This window comes from Propithecus coquereli, unplaced genomic scaffold (assembly GCF_000956105.1).
Source record: "Propithecus coquereli isolate 6110/MARCELLA unplaced genomic scaffold, Pcoq_1.0 Scaffold114, whole genome shotgun sequence".
Classification (NCBI taxonomy): Eukaryota; Metazoa; Chordata; class Mammalia; order Primates; family Indriidae; genus Propithecus; species Propithecus coquereli.
The window spans coordinates 4,263,993-4,285,674 of record NW_012135414.1 but is presented as its reverse complement, the minus strand read 5'-3'; the positions used below and the strand labels follow the sequence as shown (position 1 = coordinate 4,285,674).

Below are 21,682 nucleotides of genomic sequence, written 5' to 3'. Positions count from 1 at the left end.
TCACTCTAGCCCGGGCAAAAGAGTGAGACTCTGTCTCAAAAAAAAAAATTAAATCAAAAATCACAAAAAGTATCCAATAAAATGGTAAAAAAAAAAACAACACACACACACACACACACACACACACATTTTTGCATATTTTCAAAGTTAACAAAAGTTTGTTTTCATTACCACAGTCATACCTCACGAGGATCAAAATAAGATCTGGCCAAGAGGTTTTCCAGATGAATATACCGCTCTGGTTGTGTTTGTTTTAACATGATCATAGGGTCAGTTTGTCTCAAAAGTGACCTGGCAGCACCCAATTCACGGAGCTCAATCAATTCTAGAACAACCTGGACAATTGAAAGGAAATAGATGTTTTAACACATTTTCTTACTAATATTTCTTTTTCAATACAATGTCTAACACAGATATGGCCAGCCAAAGTGATTTCCAACACTGGGAAATGCCCCTTTTCCTGTTTACCAGCAATTTCAGGTGGACAACTGAAATTTTATAATATATAAATTTATAATACATAAAAAATATAAATATATTTATATTAAATATAAATAATAACTTCAATCCTTCAAAAGCCATCCTTAATTTTTATCTACCAATCTCTCCTCCTCTCAGGCATCCTGTTCAGAACATAGCTGAAGAAAAGTAAAAACAGGATATTCCTATCTCCGACAGGAATATCAGGGTATCTCCTGATATCTGGAGATATCAGGAATATCTCCAGAATATCTCTGGAGTGTCTCCTTTCTCCAGTTACCAAAATTTTCTTTGGGGAAATACTGAACTCACGTAGATTATAAAGAAACAAATCAGCTTCCCTATTTTTACTTCAAACAACACTATAATCTTATTTCCAGAAAGTCTACTCTGTTGTTTTACAATAAATAATTTGTCTGATCTTTGTCCTAGACACCTGGTCTGGAGCCTCTAAAACCCTTGGAATTCTGCCAGTGATAGGAGTATCTTGTTATCCATGGGCCCCTTGAATCACACCTGAGTTTGTGCTAAGGCAATGGCTCAGCGTTGAGGCTGGTTACCACAAAGACCAAGTATGCAATTAGAAGGCTGGGGCTCTGAGCCAGCCCAATCTCCAAGGAGGTGAGGGATAAAGAGAAAGTGGCTGGAATTATCAATCATGCCTATGTAGTGAAACTCCAATAAAAACCTCAATGGAGGCCAGGCGCGGTGGCTCACGCCTGTAATCCTAGCACTCTGGGAGGCCGAGGCGGGTAGATCGCTCAAGGTCAGGAGTTTGAGACCAGCCTGAGCAAGAGCGAGACTCCGTCTCTACCAAAAAAAATAGAAATGATCTGGACAACTAAAAATATATATATAGAAAAAAATTAACTGGGCATGGTGGCGCATGCCTGTAGTCCCAGCTACTCGGGAGGCTGAGGCAGAAGGATTGCTTGAGCCCAGGAGTTTGAGGTTGCTGTGAGCTAGGCTGACGCCATGGCACTCACTCTAGCCCAGGAAACAAAGCGAGACTCTGTCTCAAAAAAAAACTTCAATGGAGCTTCCTGGTTGCTAACTACATTGACATGCCAAGTGTGTAGCACATCCTGATTCCACAGGGACAGCATGGAAGCTCTGCATTCAGGACCCTCTCAGACCCTGCCCTGGGTATCTTTTCATTTGGCTGGTCCTCACCTGTATCCTTGCTAATAAAACCATAATCAAAAGTACAGAGCTTTCTGAGTTCTGTGAGTCATTCTAGCAAATTATCAAATCTGAGAGGGTCATGGGAACCCCAGAATTTGTAGGCAGTTGGTCAGAAGGGTGAGTGGCCTAGAGACTCCCAAAATATAGCTGGTATCTGAAGTGAGGGCAGTCATGTGGAGGTCTGAGTACTTAACTTGTGGGGTCTACGCTAACTCCAGATGGTTAGTGCCGGAAGTGAACTGCAATACAATAACTGGTGTCAGAATATTTTGTTTAACAATCACTTAAAAAATAATTTCAATTGGGGAAAATCTTGTATTTTCCAAGAAGAGAGAAAAAATCAGTGTAAGTTTTAAGAGCTGTTATATGGCCCTACAGGGCTTGAAGAAATGCTCACTGATGCTTCCTAGTAAGGGAGCCTGACCACAACAAACCAACCCATGGGGATCAGTATCACCACCACTCTTACCTGTTCATAGAGGTCAATGAGGGTTTTGTCTGGCAATTTCAGAGATTGTATAGCCTGTAAAACAGTATCCCAATGGCCACTATTAATGTCAGCCACAAAACTCTCAATACTGTCCACAGTATTCAGAGACACAGTAGTCTCCTCCTGTAAGGTGGCTAACGCCCGATGTAAACTGTTCTCCTTCAAGTACTGCATGATAAGACGAATCACACTGAAAAAAAGAAAGTTATTCAGCTCAGGGATTCTCACTAACCAGAAGCCAAAACTAAAGCCCACCCCAGCTCATCCTTCTTTCACTACCTGCTTTCCATTTCTTTATCATGTAAGGAAAACTTCCCAATAATCGAAGAATCTAATTATAAGGGATTCCCCTTGTGGAAACACAAGTGGGGTTCAGAGAGGGGAAATCATTCGCCTAATGTCTCAGTCAGCTAGAAGGGGAGTTGGTACCAAGGTACCTCTTATTGGTACCTCTTATTTCCTAGGTCAGAACTCAGTTTCTTATTAATTCTTATGATTATACTGTCACACATTTTAGTGAAATATTTTAAACCTTGTCTAGTTGATACTAAATAATCTAAATGATTGTGGGATGATTTAGCCCGCTTTTAAAAACAAAAAAAATATGAATTGAGTTGTTTTTTTTTCTGGGCTAGTCAAGTGAAGCAGTGTGAATGGAGAAGAAGCAAAACAATCTGTAACTGGTTGTGATCAATTAGTTGTAAACACCACTGCACTTGGACCAGCCTGAATTGAGATTTTCTTAATGGAGAATTGCTGAACATAAATAAGTAGAGCTGTACCATATGTAAAAGCAAAACAAAGCTACGCTTTTTCATTTGCAAAAATAAAACCTACTCACTGCCTTTATTATCAAATTTTCAGAAGTGAAATAAAAACATTGTAGAGTCAGTTTCCCAAGGAAAAGAGGAGCCAGACAATTTCCAAATATTGAAAGAATAAGTAACCATTTTCAACATGTGACAGAAAACTTACATGTTTTTAATACTGGTTAATAATCAAATATATAGTTACTTATAGTTAAAACCTCTTGATCTCGGGCTTGATAATAAGGAGTCTGGTGAAGAATCTGCTCATACAGACTACACGAATTCACTGGATGATGTTGTGATCACTGTTTTCCTTCCCTTCCTTTAAAGTATATATGTGGCTCGCACTTTATTTCTATTAGACAATACGAGGGTCAGTCTGTCCTGGTTGTAAGGAACTTCAGATTGGAATTTAGTAAATTCCCTTTCTCAGAGGAGAAATAATAATCATAAAACAATAACTAACATTATTACATGTTTACTATACAATACGTACTGTTCTAGGCATTTTAGACATATTGATTCATTTATTCCTCAAAACAGCCCTATAAGGTTAAGTATTACTGTTATCCCCAATTTACAGATGAGAATTTGACTAAATAACAGAGATAACAGGTAGAAAAATGAGGATTCAAACTGGCAGTGTGGCTCTAAAGCATACATCATTGAGGAGAAAGCAAACACTCTCTTCTTAAAAACTTCTGCAAAGGGGAACTGATCACTGCTATTTGCAGTCTTTTTCTCTCATAGCCCCTTTATGAGGTACCCACGCTTAGACCCCTGCTATTCTAGCACAGTACTATCTTCCTTAGCACACTTCCTTTGACTTCCATTTTGCACTCCCATATGAGAAGCCCTTCCCCTCAAAGACCTCATATTTGACACAGCCCAAATCAAATTCACTACTTTTTAACACAATGTAATACATAAAGAGCTAAAAGGTTTGGAGACAGGATAGGATTTGAATCAGAGTTCTGTCACTTACTAACTGTGACCTTGGGCAAGTCAGTTAACGTCTCTGTGCCTGCATCCTCATCTGTTAAAAATATCTACCCTATAGGGTTAGTAAAAGAGTTGATTATATGGCTTACAGCATGCTTAGCATAGGAAGTACTTAGCAAATAATAACTATCATTGATGATAAAAACATGCAACAGTCACTGTTGTTACATCTCGGGTGTTCAGAGCTGGGAGAATGGTTGTTGCAGCTATCATTAAGGCCCAGAAGCATGGAATCCTTTCCAACTCCTGCCCTGACTTAGTTATCTTAATATCCAGCATTCCCTAGCATCCTTCTTTGCTTTATTTTTCTCCAAAACATTTACCACCATCTGTTGTACTTCATATTTTACTTATTGTTTTTGTCTACCGTTTGCCTTTCCCAGTCACAAGGTACGTTCTATAAGAGCAGGGATTTTTTTGTCTGTTTTGTTCACTGCTGTATATCCAGCGTCTAGAAGGTACACAGTAGTCTTCAACACTTGGGGGATGAGTAATCCTCCCTCCTATACTAGGTCTGCTAATTTAATTATTAAGTGTTGGCAAGAACAGGTGGAGGATGGAGTCCCAGAGAAGTCCACAGAGGACCTTCTTTAGTCACTCACTATTTCTTGCCCCGCCTCCCTCGCAAACTATTCTTTCTGGCCCAATTCCCAGGTTCTCTCTCTCCTTTGTAGGTACACGGAGCTTGCAGACAAACCGATCGGGCCTGATAAAACAGCTAGTCGTTCATTCATTCCAAAAGCAATAACTGAGCCTCTATGGTATGGACACGGGGACTATAAAGAAAAGGAGTCCCTAGGAGCCTACATAGGCTAGAGAATTTGGGGGAGGAGGAACAGTGGCAATACTGAGTGTTAAGTGCTAGGAAGAGGAAAGGAAAGGGACCGTGTAAGCACAGAAGAGGAAACGAATCACACTGTTTAAGGGAGGCGGGGAGAGAAGCAAGGCTTAGAGACAAACCCCCTTGTGCAGATAATCAGACTTGAGTCCAGAGTGGATCGGAAATTTGCTCAGTCACAGAGCACGCCAAGAGTCGGCGAAGAGTAAAACTCAGGTCTGCAAGGTGTGTTTTTCCCCCATCCCCGCTGCCTCCCGCCAGGCTTTGGGCTTCACATCCGAGTGCTGCTACATTCTTGTGGGCCCAGCTCCGAGGCAGCCAGATCCAAAAAGCTTCTTTGCGGAGCAAGGAGATGGCCCTGCACTCCTCAGCCTCTCGGACACCTCCTCCTAAGTACCCTCCACCCCACACCCTTAACCTTCCGGCCCCCGTAACCATCCACCATCGCAGGACTCACTCCGAGGACTCGATTTCGATCGACATAGTGGTATCTCTTCGGGCGCAGGCCCCACTCCACTCTCAGGCCCAGTCGCGCAACACACCAACGACACCTCCGGCGGCCGCCTTACGTCACTTCCGCTCGCCTTGGCGTCAGACGCCCTCCCTGGGGGAGGTGTGTACGGAAGGAAGGGCGTGGAGGGTGTAGGGGCGGGGCCTCGAGGGGCCGGCAAGGGTTGGAGTCTAGGGGCGTGCCCCGGAAAAATAGTTGAGTTAAAAAAAAAAGAAAAACAGACTTTGAAAGCAAAACACGATTTAATCCCCCTAACGATGAAATGTTTGGGATCCAGTTAAAATTGGAATTAACTGTTTCTTGGAAAAAGCTAAATTACTAACAGCCTTTCCAACTAAGCGTTTAGTTGGAAAGGGTTTTACTGCAGTGGTACACTAGAAAAGCAATAAAACCAAATGCAAATGTGTAAAAGCAGATTTGAGACTCCTTTTAATAGACTTTAAATCCTACATTATTAAATTTGTAGTGACAAATGAAATGTAGAGATGTCAACGAATTTCATAAACAAAGGCTGCTTTGAAAATATTGCCATTCTATACTATATAAATTTTGAAAAATATTTGCAGCACAATAATAAGAAATATATGTTGTGAAATTACATATTGAAATGATGTATTTGGGGATTTTCTACTGGCTTTCAGTTTTGTCTGATACTGTCCCCAAAGGACACACAACTTCTCTGTAGCCTTTTAAATACTGCTGCTTCTTTCAAATCATCCTCTATTTCCATCTACTCTTGAAGGATATGGTCTCCAAGGTATCAAACATTTTAGAGTCTGAATGTTTGCCTCAATGTGTAGTGAGATATCAAGATGGATTATGTGATTTCTGATATATCCCTTCACTATCCCATCTCATGACATAACATAGACAATTATTATAACATTTTCATTGAAAAGAAGACGCAGCTCACTTGCAACAGTAGCATATGTCCTCATTTTCTCTACCTAATACTTGTCATGTTGTTTTTCCTTCAACTAAGTTTACTTCTCTATTTTGCTTTTATACAAATAAATCCTCTCTGTAGGTATTTAACACCAGGTTTTATTCTAGTTCAGCGGTCCCCAGCCTTTTTGGCACCAGGGACCGGTTTCATGGAAGACAATTTTTCCATGGACTTGGGGGCTGGGCGGAGCTCAGGGAGTGATGTGCCGCTGGGTTCCTAATAGGCCACAGACCTGTACCGGACCACGGCCGCGGGGTTGGGGACCGCAGTTCCAGTATACACCATTCCTCCACTTTCACTTTGAATGAAATGGTTTCTCCTATGACTCCTTTAAATCCAAACTCGTTTATTATATATAGATGTAATCATCCCATGGCTTCATTATGTCTTCATAGTAATGTCCGTGGATTTCAGTACTGAAATACATACTACTTTATTTCATAACAAATTAAATTTTAATTTTTCCTATACGTTAGGCATTATATTGATTTTTTCATTATCTGTGTAAGTAGATTATATCATCTATGAATTTCAGGATACTAAAGAGAATGTTACAAAATATTTGGAGAGCATCAAGCCTAATAGAACTGAGAATGTGATGGAGAGGTCCCTACCAGAAATGGTTCCAAAATAGTAATTCCAATCTATTAATATTTTCCTTACTCTCTTTTTTTAACCTTAGAAAAATCTTTTTGGAAGATAAAATCTCTTAGAATAAAGAAACATTTATGTAAGTTCAGCAATTCTTTTGATTTCATTTCAGTTTCCTTTTATTCAATCAATTACAGGTACAACTAAATTGATTACTTTTTCTCTGAAAAATAGCATGAATTATATGATTCTATTTTATGAAAGCACAGGTCTACAATTTCTTTTTTTTTTTTTTGAGACAGAGTCTCACTGTGTTGCCCGGGCTAGAGTGCCGTGGCGTTAGCCTAGCTCACAGCAACCTCAAACTCCTGGGCTCAAGCGATCCTCCTGCCTCAGCCTCCTGAGTAGCTGGGACTACAGGCATGCGCCACCATGCCCGGCTAATTTTTTCTATATATTTTTTAGTTGTCTGATTAATTTCTTTCTATTTTTAGTAGAGACAGGGTCTCACTCTTGCTCAGGCTGGTCTCGAACTCCTGAGCTCAAACAATCCGCCCGCCTCGGCCTCCCAAAGTGTTAGGATTACAGGCGTGAGCCACCGCGCCCGGCCTACAATTTCTTATCTGCAATTCTAAAATCTAAAAATCCGTGAAAATTAAAGGTATTTTTAAATTTTTTTATTTATTTTATTAGAGATGGAATCTTGCAGTGTTGCCCAGGCTGGTCTCGACCTCCTGACCTCAAGTGATCCTCCCATCTCAGCCTCCCAAATAGCTGGGATTACAGGAGTGAGCCACCACAGCTAAAATCAAATGTATTTTATAAGTCATTTAGCAGCAAAATCTGTCCTGAACTTAAGTGAGGGTATTTACAGTCTTTTAAACATCTTTTAGTGTGACTATTCATATGTAGAAATATTAATATACTTGATATGGAGTAATGCTCTAGATCCTGCTAGGAGGAAGATAAGATATATAACATATATACTATATTATCTTTCCAAAATATAAAATTTCCAAATTCCAAAATATGTCTGGCCTAAAGATTTTCAGAAAAAGTATTGTGAACCTGTTCTGTCTATCTATATATCTAATCTATTATGGCATACATAAGGGCTATTTGGAATAATGTTCACTTCACACCATCTGGGTGATGGGATTAGAACTAATATTTTGTTCTCTTCATTTTCTTCATAGTTAAAATTCTTTTTCATGGATTAAAAATTTCATAAAATTCTTATTCATAAAAAATAAAATATTTTTTAACAATTTAACAAGAGGCCTAGCATGGTGGTTCATGCCTGTAGTCTCAGCACTTTGGGAGACATAGGCTCATAGATCTATTGAGCCCAGGAGTTTGAGACCAGCCTGGGCAACATAGCCAGCCCCTATCTCTACAAAAATAAAAATAAAAAATTAGCCAGGCATGGTAGTGTGCACCTGTAGTTCCAGCTACTCAGGAGGATGGCTTACGCCCAGGAGTTGGAGGTTGCAGCAGGCTGTGATCGAGCCACTGCATCCAGCCTGGGTGACAGAATGAGACCTTGTCTCAAAACAAAAAAAAAATTAATCCCTGATAATTCTAATTTCAGAGAAAAAAAAATTGCCTCTAAACTGAATGAAAGAAAGAAACAGAGAGAGAGAGAGAAAGAAAGAAAGAGAGAGAGAGAGAGAAGAGGGAAGGGGGTATAAACTGCTTTCTCTCTGCATTTTTTGCTGCTTGAGAAAATCCCTGGTGCCTAGTGGTCTGTTTCAAGTCAGAACTTGGTATTTGCTGCTGTGTCCGTGGTTTATGCATTCATATCAATTGAATCATGAAATCATGGACACCATTCTTGAGAAATGAAATTTGATTGTTATAGTTAGCAGCCACAGATGTCTCCTCATCCTTTGCTTCTTAGATGTATTGGATTTTAAATCTCTCATTGACAGCCAATGCCCCTGGCATCACAAACCCTCTTCAACCATGTTTCCTCGGTAATAACAGAGTGGAATATGACGTTTTTGTTACCGTACGTAATAAAACCACAAACTTTATTTGGGGAGGTTTTTCCCCCTTAAACTAGTTGCTTATACAAGTCTTCTGTATCCCAACTATATAATCTGTCAATTTCCATGCCCTATCCATATCCAAAAGTGTAAGATTTTGTCAACTTGCTGATCTCCTGTTAGCAAGTTGATAAACTTCACCAATTGCTAACTATCAATTTCTCTAGGAAATTTTGTTTTTAACACTAGACAAATGAGGTCTCTGTTTTACATTGCTGCATCCACACACGGATAAAAAAAACTCAAGCAGGCACACACACAGACACCTTCTAACCTTTAAATCAGGCAGTCGTATTCACCAGGAGTCCTCCCCCCTCGTATTCAGAGGCTGGGTCACAGCCTTCCAAACCAGATTTCTAGTAACCAAATGGCACTGACCCCAAGGGAAATCCCGTCTCCCGATCATGCCCACTTTCTGGAGAATCGGCCCCTTCCCAGAAGTCCACGTAGCTGCATCTCCTTAATCCAGCAGAGGGCAGGATGGCCACAGTAAAACTGCCATTGTAAACCCAGCCTCCAGATACCTAACTGGTTATTAAGGAATGGAAGTGGGGGGAAGAGAGATTTTTGATACCATGGGCAAAAGAAGTACAGTAGAAGGCAGGGTCAATATTTGAGTGACAAAATGGAGAGAAAGGTTGGCTTTACATCCTATTAAACTAGACCAATTTCATCTAACATGATAATAAGGGAAAGTGTAGAGAAAAATTATCACACAATTCTACCTGCTCATGTCAGGACATGAGTTACAAATTATGAGGGTTAAATGAGTTAATACATACAAAATATGAGTTAATACACACAAAAAATGAGTTAATACATACATACAGAACAGGGCCTGGCATATAGAAGCACTGAGAAAGAGTTTGTTATTATTATTATACGTACTAAGAAAAAGCCCCTCAATTTTCTATGTTTCTTAACACGATAAATTAAATACTGTGAGTTAAAATAAAGTCTAAAACTGGTCAGTTTTGGAGTGAGGGACTACTCTCCTCTTTCGTGTGATGCTGCTGTCACCAATGGACTTGTGCCCAGCTCATGTGGCACCAGGTGGGAGCTGGCTAGTCTCCAGTAGTCATCTACTTTTTCTTGCCCCCTGGAATCCCTGTTTGTGTCCTGCTGGCCAATTCAGTGTGTGTGACACAGAGCCAGCAGATCCTTTGTTTACACAGAAACGGTTCTTCCCACAAGGCTGGGGCTCAAATGTGAGGCAGTTCCCCACATCATGACTTGTTAGCACTTGTGGTTTCTAGAGGCATCCCTTAGTACACCTTTGATCTGGCATCTGCGCAAACAGAATCCACAGGGCTGGACCACATGTGCCCCAGAGGTTTCCTGTACTTTCCCCACAGGGATTTCCCACTGTTGTCCTTTTTCTTAAACAGCACCTCTGATTTCCTTATCCAGACTACTTTCCTACAATGTCCAGGGACTGCAGGGCACAGAATAAGTTCTAAACTTGTATACCTGGGATGTTTAGCCTTCCTTTAACTAGACTGGGGGGAAGGTTCCAGCCTCATTCCCCATATTATCCCTACCATTGGAGCAGCCTGGGATTCTCCTTTCTCTAATGGCAATGGACAGTTTTGGGGGTGTCTGCCAAGCTCACGATTCCCTTTTCTCCCTGTGGTGCTTTAACTACCCCTAGGGGTGGGCCACCAACAGCCATATTTTACTGGGTATTTCTCTTCCCACCATATATGAATGGCTCATTGGTAGACACTGGCCCGAGGTAAGCTGATCGGATTCTCTCTCTGGGTATTAAGAACTGGGACCAAAACATTCTAGTTCTAACTGGCCTGGGATGCTGAGGAGGTGTGGCTGATCATTTTCTGTCCTGTCACTGGGAGGCAGAGAAAGCCAGGCTGCAGAGAAAAAGAGAGATAAGAGCCACTAAGAGTACTATCTGGGTTTCTGACTGCTTTTCATCCTCACAAAAACTGTTTGTGGCAGGGACTATTAATATCCCATTTTGCACATAAGGAAACTGAAATGCAGAATTGAGACACTGTCCAGGTGGCACCCTGGATCTAGCTCTTCCTAAAGAGTACAACTCTGGATATCCTAGTTGTGTGAGCTGGTAAAAGATCCCTTTTTGTCTCCTCAAAGTGGTTTGGGTTGCGATTCTGTCATTTTTGATTAACAGAGTACTGACAAAAGAGAACTGAGATGGATTGTTTCCAGGACTCTAGCCTTAGGTATGAGGAAGGACATCAAGATAGAGGAAAGGAGGTGAGAATGGGTGCAGCTACAGACATATTTGGAGCGGGTAGAGGGCAGGAAATGGAGGAAGTTCACACCCTTTAACCTCAGGGTTTTTTTCTGTGAGGCGGTATGAGGCAAGATCTTTGTGCTGAGATCAACCACAGCACTTGGGGTCAGAAAAGAGGGTGCAGCTGGAAAAAGGACTAGCTGTAAATAGGAGAGGGAAGCCAGTTTGTATGAGGTGCAGCGGTCCCCAACCTTTTGGGCACCAGGGACCAGTTTCATAGAAGACAATTCTGCCGTGGACCTGGGGCGCGGGGGTGGGGTGCCGTGGAGTGGGGTGTGGTGCGGAGCTCAGGCAGTGATGAGTGGCCCGTTTCCTAACAGGCCACAGACCAGTACCGGGCCGTGGCCCAGGGGTTGAGGACCACAGAGGTAGAGGACTCCCCAGCTGTGGTTGCAGGTGATGAATTTTAGGTGGATTCATTCAACTAGCTGCAAATGATTTTTCTCCAGCAAGGCTCAACTGCATTGTTAGGGATTCGCTGGGTGGGACTATAGAAGGAAGAAGGCAGGACCCTGAGGATGATGAGAACTGTTGAAGCCATGCATCTGCAGGTCAAGGCTAAAGGGCTTGGGGAGCCATGAAAGGCTGGAGGCCTCAGTGAGGAGGAAGACAGGTTTGTCGAGAGTCAGATGTGAGAGAGCCGAATGGAAAGAAGACTATGTCAGCCCCTGAAATATCTTATTTTGAGGATTCCGAGGTAGAGCCCTTCTTACCAATGACAAGATTAAGGACATGGCCACAAAGGAGTGGCTGAAGTAGCGTGAGGGGAAACATTAGAGTGAAGGAAATCATGGAATTTGGGGGCTAAATAGATATAAGCATAGAATCATACGCAGACGAGTCAGATATACCCAGACACGGAATACAGACATACATGCAGATGTACACAGGCACACAGCACAGGCAGGCACACACAAATTCATGGATGCAGGACACAGTACAGACCCTCTACTATTTCCCCTACCCCTGTATACAACACAGAGAGGTATACACACAGGGACATGCACATACACAGGTAAGAAATACATGCATAGAGACACATAAAATCATATGACAGACATGGAAACTTTGATGCACGCACACACACACACACACACCATAATCCTGTGACTTAAGAGAGTGAGATTTTCCCCCGGGTATTGTTTTTCTTATTGACTCTGGCCACTGTGGTGCCCACGTGGCACATCCATAGTTCTTAGAAAAAGGACAGAAACATGAAGCCTTTCCCAAGTTAGAAACAAAGGCCTTGGCACAGCCCAGCCCTGGCTCACCAGTCCAGGATACCTACTCCTACTTTTGTATCCCTGGAACTAAAGTTTTGGCTTAAATGCTGCCCCAGGGGATCTCAGCCAAGGGAAACAGAGCCTGCCCAGGCACAGGGTGCCACCAGGACTGCTGGGCCAAACCAAGCGTTCGAGCCTTGACACTCAGAGCCCCCACCTCAGCATTTCTTGCCCAGACAGGCCAGCCTTACCTCACATAGCAGCCTGCTGGGGAGGGGAATCAAGGGAGAGAGGGGACTGGGTGTGGTGGCTCACACTGTAATCCAAGAACTTTGGGAGGCTGAGGCAGAGGGTCACTTGAGGCCAGGAGTTTGAGACCAGCCTGGGCAACATAGCAAGACCTTGTCACTACAAAAATTTTCAAAAATTAGCCAGGCATAGTGGCACATGCCTGCAGTCCCAGCTACTCAGGAGGCTGCAGCGGGAGGATCACTTAAAACCAGGAGTTCGAAGTTACAGTGAGCTATGATCACGCCACTGCACTCCAGCCTGGGTGAAGGATGAGAAGGGTGAGGCTGGAAGGACAAGTTAAAAACAGAGGCTTTAGCCAGAGGAAAATGGGAAGCCAAGAGGTGCTACTAAGTAGGAGAATGACATGTTTAAATTTCCACTTTAGAGTTCCCAACACCGAGAATAGTGCCTGGCACATAGTAAGTATGAATGGCTCTAGTAGCTGCCTGTCGAAGGGGCTGGAAACTCATGCCCCTGATGGCAGGAAGCTCAGGAGCACCAGATCAGGTAAGAGGGCATAGAGGCTTGATTCAGAGCCAAAGATGATGTAGGAGTGAAGAGAGAAAGAATGGAAGTGACTGTGGGTGTGATAAGAAAGGCTGGGCCCATGGGCTCTGATTCATGCTAATTAAAACACCACTATGAGGCAGACATAGAAAGCTCACTTGTTAATTTACTACGAGAAATATACCTGTCATGAGGATGGGAAATACATACATTGGCACAAGCATTCGCATCAGCATACAGATATGCTTCTGTATCTCTCACTCTTTTTAAAAAACAATATTTTTATTATATTTTATTCAAAAGGTTTCTGTTTTTAGAGATGAGGTCTTGCTCTGTCACCCAGGCTGGAGTGCAGTGGCACAATCATAGCTTACTATAACCTCAAATTCCTGGGCTCAAGTGATCGTCCTTCCTCAGCCTCCTGAGTAGCTGGATCACAAGTGCATGCCACAATGCTCAGCTAACTTTTTTTATTTTTTTTAGAAACAGGGCCTTGCCATGTTGCCCAGGCTGGTCTTGAACTCCTAGCCTCAAGTGATCCTCCCATGTTGGTCTCCCAAAATGTTGGGGTTACAGGTGTGAGCCACTGTTCTGGGCCCATCTCTCACTCTTAAAATTCCTCCTTGACCCTTAAAGTTGCTGCAGTTAAAAAGCTCGTAGTTGGATCTTGGGAGCCAGTGGGCCATCCACTGCGAGGCAAGCCACTGCCCGTCCCACCCCTTGCCTCTTGGCTTTTTTAAAAAACAGAAAAAAAAAAATTCTTCCTTGACCCATACCGTTCCTCTTCATATCCCACCCCATTTCTCTGCTTTCCTTCATTCTAGGAAGAGTTGCCCCCAAAATGCTATTTCCAATCCCTCATCCTATTCACTCCTACCCTATTCCAACATTACTTTCATCTCTACAATTCCACAAAGAATTCTTATGTGAAGGTCCCTGATGATTTCCATGTTGCCAAATCCAACAGGTGCACCTAGGTCCTCATCTAGAGAAAATTGAGGCTCAGAGAGTTAAGGAGCATTTCACGTTTTGCAATTTGGCCTGGCCCTCCCACTGAGGACAACTGGAAAATATAAAACAAATCTACTTACAGGCACAGAAGAGAAAATATTAATGAATTGGGACTACTTATTCCCTGAGAGGTATTTGTCAATGCTAGAATGGATGACCAAGAAGATGATTTTTTGAACAGGAGAACAGGGATTGGACAAGGATAGCCAAAATAAGGAGCCCTGATCATCCTCCCTTGCATTGAGATCCTGAAATCTTAGAAGTAAGGATGACCTAGAAAGTAGACAGGCCCTCACAGGAATCAACTTCAAATCATCTCAATCCCTGAAATTGGAATAAGGCCATTCTGGAATGCCAGTGACTCCCAAGAGCCTGGAAGAAGCAAACTTAAAGACTTTCTGTAGGAAGACATCACGGGCTTCAAATTATTGCTATAAACAATTTTTTTGCATTATATTTTGCAAATACAGTGTCAGGCCTATGAAGAGATAATACAGAATGAATGAAAATGAGCAAAAACAGTAGACAACAGAAATAACTCCACAGTGGCTCCAAATATTGGAATTATAGCAAATGGACTTTAACAAAGTAGTAATAGACTATAACAAAGTAACCGTGTTTACCATGCTCAAAGGCAAGAATGAGAATTTCAGCTGAGGACTGGGAACAATAAAAAAGGATTTAAATGAAAATTTAGATATACACATGCATATTTCATTTTATTGTGCCCTGCTTTATTGCACTTTGCAGATATTGCAGTTTTTACAAATTAAAGGTTTGTAGTAACCCTGCCTGGAGCAATCTGTTTGTGCTATTTTTCTAATAGCATGTGCTCACTTTGTGTCAGCATTTTTTAGCAATAAAGTATTTTTAAATCAAGGTTGTTTTTTAGACACAATGCTACTTCACACTTAATAGACTATAGTATAAACATAACTTTCATATGCACTGGGAAACAAATTTGTGTGATTCACTTTATTGCAATACTAACTTCATTGCAGTGGTCTGGAACTGAACCCACAATATCTCCAAGATATGTCTGTATAATAATCAATAGTAAGAAATCATGGATAGGTTTACCAGTTGATTTGACAAGCTAAAGAGAGAATTCATGAATTGGAAAATAAGTCAGAAAAAAATAACCATAAATAAGTATAAAGAGACAAAAGTATTAAAAATGCAGAATAGAGGAAATGATTTATAAAGAATGTGATGAGAAGTTCTAACATGTGTGTAATTCAAGTTCGGGTAAGACAGAAGAGAGATATAACAGGATAGAAAAAAACTTTGAAGGGTTAATGTCTGAAGACTTTCCAGGAGTTCAAGACCAGCCTGAGCAACACAGCAAGACCCTTGTCTCTACAAAAAATAGAAAATTAGCTGGGCATGGTGGCACACACCTGTAGTCCCAGTTACTTGGGAGGCTGAGGCAGGAGGATCACTTGAGCCCAGGAGTTTGAGGTTGCAGTGAGCTATGATGATGCCACTGTACTGTAGCCCAGGCAACAGAGCCAGACTCAAAAAATTTTTAAATTTTAAAAAGCAAATTAAACCCAAATAAGGTAGAAAGGGAGAAATCATAAAAACTAGATTAGAAATTAATGAAATGGAAATGAAATACAATAGAGAAGATCAAAACCAAAACTTTTGTCTTTGAACAGATTTATGAGATTGAAATAAAAAGGAAAAATAACTCCTTCAGAGAGGTGAAAACCTGAGGAGGATTTTATGAGAAAGGAAAATTACCCACCAATCTCACTCATGAACATAGACGTAAAAATCCTAAATAACAGATTAGCCAATCAAATCTTGCTATACCTAAAAAGGTTAATACATAACAACTAAATTAATTCTATTCTAGGACTGCAAGTTGGGTTTAATCTTTGAAAACCAATCCAAGCAATTCACCTCATTAAAAGAATAAGGGAGAAAAATCATATGATCATTTCAATAGATGCCAAAAAGCATTTCATAAAACTCAGCATCCATTCATGATTAAAATAAAACAATACAAGCAAAATACCCCCAACTCTTAGCAAACAAGGAGCAGACAGACATTTTCTTAATATAATGAAGAATATCCACATACAACTATATCAAATATTCTTAATGGTGAAATATTAAAGGTTTTTCTTTAAAGATCTCAATTTCAATACCCCTTTCTACTTCTATCCAACATTGTAAGGGAGGTCCTAGACAGCACAGTAAGCCAAGAAGTAAAAACCTATCAGGGCTGAAAAGGAAGAAACATCATTTGAAGGTGATAGGAAATCTTCATAGAAGATAAATAGAAAAATCTGAATAAATCTAAAGAGAATTATTAGAATTAATTATCAGAGTTACTGCATGTAAGGTCAATATACAATAGTTAATTGTGTTTACATATACCAGCAACAAAAGAAAAATAAATTATAAATGGCCATCATTTATAACAGTAAAAATATATCAAATACCAAGGAAAAAATAATAAAAATTTATAAGATCCCCATGAAGAAATTAAAGAAGATCTATACCAAAAGAGAATTATACCTTGTTTATAGACTGAAGGCTCAATGTTTTAAAGATGTCAAGTCTCCCCATAGTGATGCGTAGACTCACCATCTCTTCGGTCAATATCTCAACAAGTGGGATGACAGTGGTGGTGGGTTTTGTTTTTTGTTTTTTGTTTTTGGTGGATCTTGACAAACTGCTTATAAAGTTCATGTGGAAATGCAAGAGCCAAGACACCCACAAAGAAAAAAACAAGATTCATTAAGAAGGCATACCAATTACTACAGTGTGGCAATGGCGCTAGGATAGATAAACAGAGCAATGAATTAGAATAGAGTCCAGAAACCCACCTGGACACTTGCTGATGACCAAGGTGGCTCTGTAGAAAAATGGGGAAAGGACCACAGTCTTTTCAACAAATTTACAGGGATCACTGGATATCTGTATGGAAAAAAGCAGTTTGCCTTAAGTCCCACAGTGGCTTTGTGTTGAAGCCAAGCCAAATGTATCTGGCTCTAAAGTCTATGCCCTGAAGCCCCTGGTGGGTCCCCCTCTTCTCTGGTAAAGTGAAGCTGGCACCTGAGCACTAAGTCCCCTTAGAAGAGTGGCCCTCTGGTTAGCTACGGGCAGGGGGACTCAAGCAGGACCCTGCAGCCCAGATGCTCAGGGCTAGAATACTCTCAGAGCATTCGAGAGGCCAATGCTCTGAGGTTCCCTTGGAGTCTGCCTCCAACACAGTTTGGGAGAAAGCAGGAGTTAGGCCACTAGAGACCCTTGGGACAAGTTTTGTGTTTCGATTTGTAAGCAGAACATTGTGTTTCTGTGGCTTTGGTCCAAGGGGTGAGGCCGACTAAAGAAGGAAAAGCAACAGGTCCTTCCAGGAAAACATGCAGCCAAGGCCTAGTTCCCTTCAGCCTCCAGGCCATGCCGCTTGGGTGGAGTGGAGGGGGGGAGGTCCCTCAGAACTGCCAGAGGCTGTACTTGCTTCCTCTCTCCCTTCCTCCTTGATTTCCTGGATTGACAAAGTTGACCTTTATTTCTGGCCTGGAGGCCTTAGGGGAGGATGGGAGTTCTGTATTAGGTACACCCTGAAGAGTTTTCTTAGAATCACAAGCTGGCAGTTCTGAAGGGCCCTCACAGTCTCCCCCCCAGGCTCTAGATCGGGACTGGTGAGAGATGATCTGCCTTGGTCACCCACGGGTCAATCCTGGTCTCCCAATCCAGGGCTTCCTCAGCTCCCCGTGCTGCCTGCATTCCCCCAAAATGAGGCATCCCCAGTAGTGTGCTAGGACACGTCCTCACCTCAGGTTGGGAGAGGAGCCAGGGAAGGGCCTGCAAGGCCTTGATTCCCATGAAGAAAAGCCCTGGAACAGTCTCCTGGAGGCTGTGGGCAGTGAACCTGCAGGACTGGATAGGCCCAAGACAGGAAGAGTACCCACAAACCCCGGGAGTCAGCAGGGCCAAGCTCCGTCAGCCAAACTCACCGTGTACAAGCCTGTGAGAGACACACTGCCTCTGAGTCAGCCGCACAGCAGTCAGAGCTGGTAGGAATGGCCCCGGTTGCGTCTGAGACAGATTGCCCAACAGACACGTTGGTCGTGGGGGAGAGTTCTCCTGTCCTCAGCATGCAATTTTTCTCTCCCCATTCCATGGTCTCATTGTGGCTAGGTCAGCGTCTATCCAGAGCAAACCATGTGAAACACAAATCATTGAGGTCTGGAATTGATGAAGTTAAACCCAACAACCTGCTTTTTAGACCTCTTGGTTCAGCCTGCCTAAAATCATGAGTCATCAAAATAAACCACAGCCCCTGGCTTCATTTACGAAAATGCCTTTGGCCAAGAACTTGCAGGAGATTTGGGAATAGTGTGGCGATTGCCCTCCTTTAGGAAGGGGATGTATAGTAGGGGAGGAAAGGTGCCCAGAGGGGAAAAGGAGAGCTGAGGGATCCAGGCCTTATTGAAGCATCCTGTCTCTCCACCTGCCCTGCTGGGTCCCCAAAGCCTAGGGGCAGATAGTACGCTGAGCCCTCCTGACACCAGGTGTTGGCCCAGGGCAGGGACAGGTCCAGTAGGCTGGAGAGGCTGTGCTGTCTGTGAACCAGGGACTGGTTGTTGCTGCCCAGAGTGATGCTTCCAGAGGCAGAAAACAGCCCCATTTCTTCAGGTCTGCATGGGTCCTCCACCTCCAGGGGACTCCCTTCCCCACTCTTCCCCGCACATCAGGCCTCCCCACATCCTTGTGGATAATTTTAGTGGCAGCCATTCCTATCTGTCTCCCAGACAGGGGCAACACTGATGCCCGGAATATATGGAGCTGCTGCCACCAGGTTTACCAGCCTCCCAAGTCCTCTAAAATGTAAAGGGAAAACAAAACAAAACACATGGGGTTGCACCCAAGGGGTGCTCTTGGGTGCAGCCCTGGATCTAGGCGGCACTTCTCTCAGCAGTGCTGCCAAGGCCAGCCTCTAAGTGAGGGCCGCGACTTCCCTGGCTGGGGCAGGGTACCTCGCAGCCTTAGTGCCCACAGTCACTGCAGCCACTGCAACAGGACACCTTCCCAGGCAGGGAGCACTCTGAAGGCTCCAACAATGCTCGATTGTCCCCAGTTCCACATCTGGCCCGGAAATGAGTCTCCAGAAGCTCCAGGCTCAGGTCTGCATCAAAACCCAGATGTCAGGTCCTCCCTCAACAACAGGGCTCCAGGATTCCCGGGCCAAACACCTGCCGGCAAGGCGGTCCCCTTCACACCCTCCTGGGCTCCAGCTCCTCACCGGGCCCTGATCGGGTGCTCAGGCCAATCTCGCCCCTCCAGAGCCGGGGCACACTCCTCCCTCCTCACCCTGCTTTCACTTCTTCAGTGTTTTTATAGCGCAACAAGCATGAATGTTCAATTGCACTCACGCCAAGAGTGGCAGAAAAAGTCATAACCATTTTTCTAAATCTGGGAGAATTGCTAGAAGCCGCCCAGCCTATGTTGAGCTCCTGTTCAGCCTCCTCAGGCATCCCCACAGCCATGCTATGTCCTACCCCATGTGAACAGGATTCGGGCCTCCATCGCCCTTCCAGGGCTGGGGGACTTGTAGGGGAATGCAACTCCCCGCCAGGGGACAACCCAACTTGTTCTGCCAGTACAGCCAACACTCCTAACAAAGGCCTCCGTCCGTGGGGCACCCAGAACAGAAGCCTGGCCCCCATCTCTGCAGAGAAGGGAACATCGGCTCCAATTTTTCGCTTAACTGCTCCCACAAACAATTACAGAGTAATTTATGCACTAAATTATTCATATGTTTTCCTGCCATGTATGGAAATACCATTCTGTAGTTTCCTTTTTTTCTTAAGACCTCTTTGCAATCGATAAATATAGATCCACTTCATCCTTCTCAATGGTTGCGTGGTATTTAATTGTTTGGATGTACCTCACTTTACTTAGCTAACATAGTCCCCTGTTGATGGTGGCTTCTCATTTTCCAGGGTTACAGCAACACTAGGGCAAACAAGGATGCACGTCATGCTGGGTGTGGATTTGATCATTTTCTTACGATAAATTCCTAAGGCTGAATTGTGGGGTCAAAGGATAGATCCCCTTTTAAGACTACGGTCCACTCCCAGAAAGGTCGTACCACGGTGGCAGCACCCTCGCCAGCACCAATTGTAGCGCCATCGCTCCAGAGCGTCCTGCCCACCCTCCCAGCCCCAGGATCTAACACTGAACTCAGGCTCTCCTTCCTGACACAAGGGGACCCTCCTCTCCATCTAGACAGAACCAGTCTAGGTAACTCTCTCTGTTTTCATCCCCAGGGATAATCTGGCCCCAGCTTGTCATTTCTTCCTTTAAAAAGCCTCCAGCTCAGCCTGGTGCGGTGGCTCATGTCTGTAATCCTAACACTCTGGGAGGCCAAGGCGAGAGGATCACTTGAGGTCAGGAGTTCAAGACCAGCCTGAGCAAGAGGGAGACCCCGTCTCTACCAAAAATAGAAAAATTAGCTGGGTGTGGTGGCACATGCCTGTAGTCGCAGCTACTCAGGAGGCCGAGGCAGGAGGATTGCTTGAGCTCAGGAGTTCGAGACCAGCCTGAGCAAGAGCAAGACCCCCGTTTCTACTAAAAATAGAAAGAAATTAGCCGGGTAACTAAAAATAGAAACAAAAAATTAGCTAGGTGTGATGGCATGCGCCTGTAGTCCCAGCTACTCAGGAGGATGAGGCTGAGGCAGGAGGATCGCTTGAGCCCAGGAGTTTGAGGTTGCTGTGAGCTAGGCTGACACCACGGCACTCACTCTACCCCAGCAACAAGCAAAGCTCTGTCTCAAAATAAATAAATAAAAATAATAAATAAAAAGCCTCTAGCTCAATCTCTAGTTTCTGCCAACAGTAAGTGGGAACCAAGGAGTCAGGGCCTCCTTGCTCTCCAGTCCTAAGATCCTGAGTGAGTCCAGGCTTCACCTTCTCGACCCAAGCCCCACCTGGTAAAGGGATGGTTGTACCTATGTTGTAGCTCTGCCACAGCCCAGCCTGCCTAGGGAAGGACATTTGTCTTGGGAAAGGGTAGCAACTGAAAAGCCAGTCATCTGGGGCAGACTGCCAAGCTGGATTCAGCAACCAAGCTGAGTCCCCATGATTTGCTAATCCTCAGGTGGCACATCCCACACAGCCGGCCCATCTCACTCTCAAATCTCCAGGTGGAGGCTGGAACTAACCACCATACTCTGCCACCTCCAAAGTAGAACAGACAAGGTGAAGCCTTAACCACCAGGAGCCTTCTTGTTTTATTTTTTCAAATTGTGGTAAAATATATATAACATCAAACTGATCATTTTAACCTTTTTTTTTTTGGTGACAGGGTCTTGCTATGTTGCTTGGGCTAGGGTGTAGTGGTGTCATCATAGCTCACAGCAACCTCAAACTCCTGGGCTCAAGTTGACCCTCCTGCCTCAGCTTCCCAAGTAGCTGGGACTACAAGGTGTGCACCACCACACCTGGCTAATT

General features: G+C 43.4%; 1 protein-coding gene across 1 annotated transcript in view; it reads right to left on the bottom strand.

Moving 5' to 3' along the window:
• SMU1 (smu-1 suppressor of mec-8 and unc-52 homolog (C. elegans)) overlaps positions 1-5,393 on the bottom strand; it is a 25,707-nt gene extending 20,314 nt beyond the window's left edge. Inside the window, exons 1-3 of the mRNA XM_012656734.1 lie at positions 5,262-5,393; positions 2,135-2,345; positions 183-335 (exon numbers count right to left, since the gene is read on the bottom strand). Coding sequence (XP_012512188.1) covers positions 183-335; positions 2,135-2,345; positions 5,262-5,287 — 390 coding nt within the window. The 5' untranslated portion in view covers positions 5,288-5,393. The remainder of the gene's footprint in view (positions 1-182; positions 336-2,134; positions 2,346-5,261) is intronic.
• Between the last annotated feature and the right edge of the window lie 16,289 nt (positions 5,394-21,682).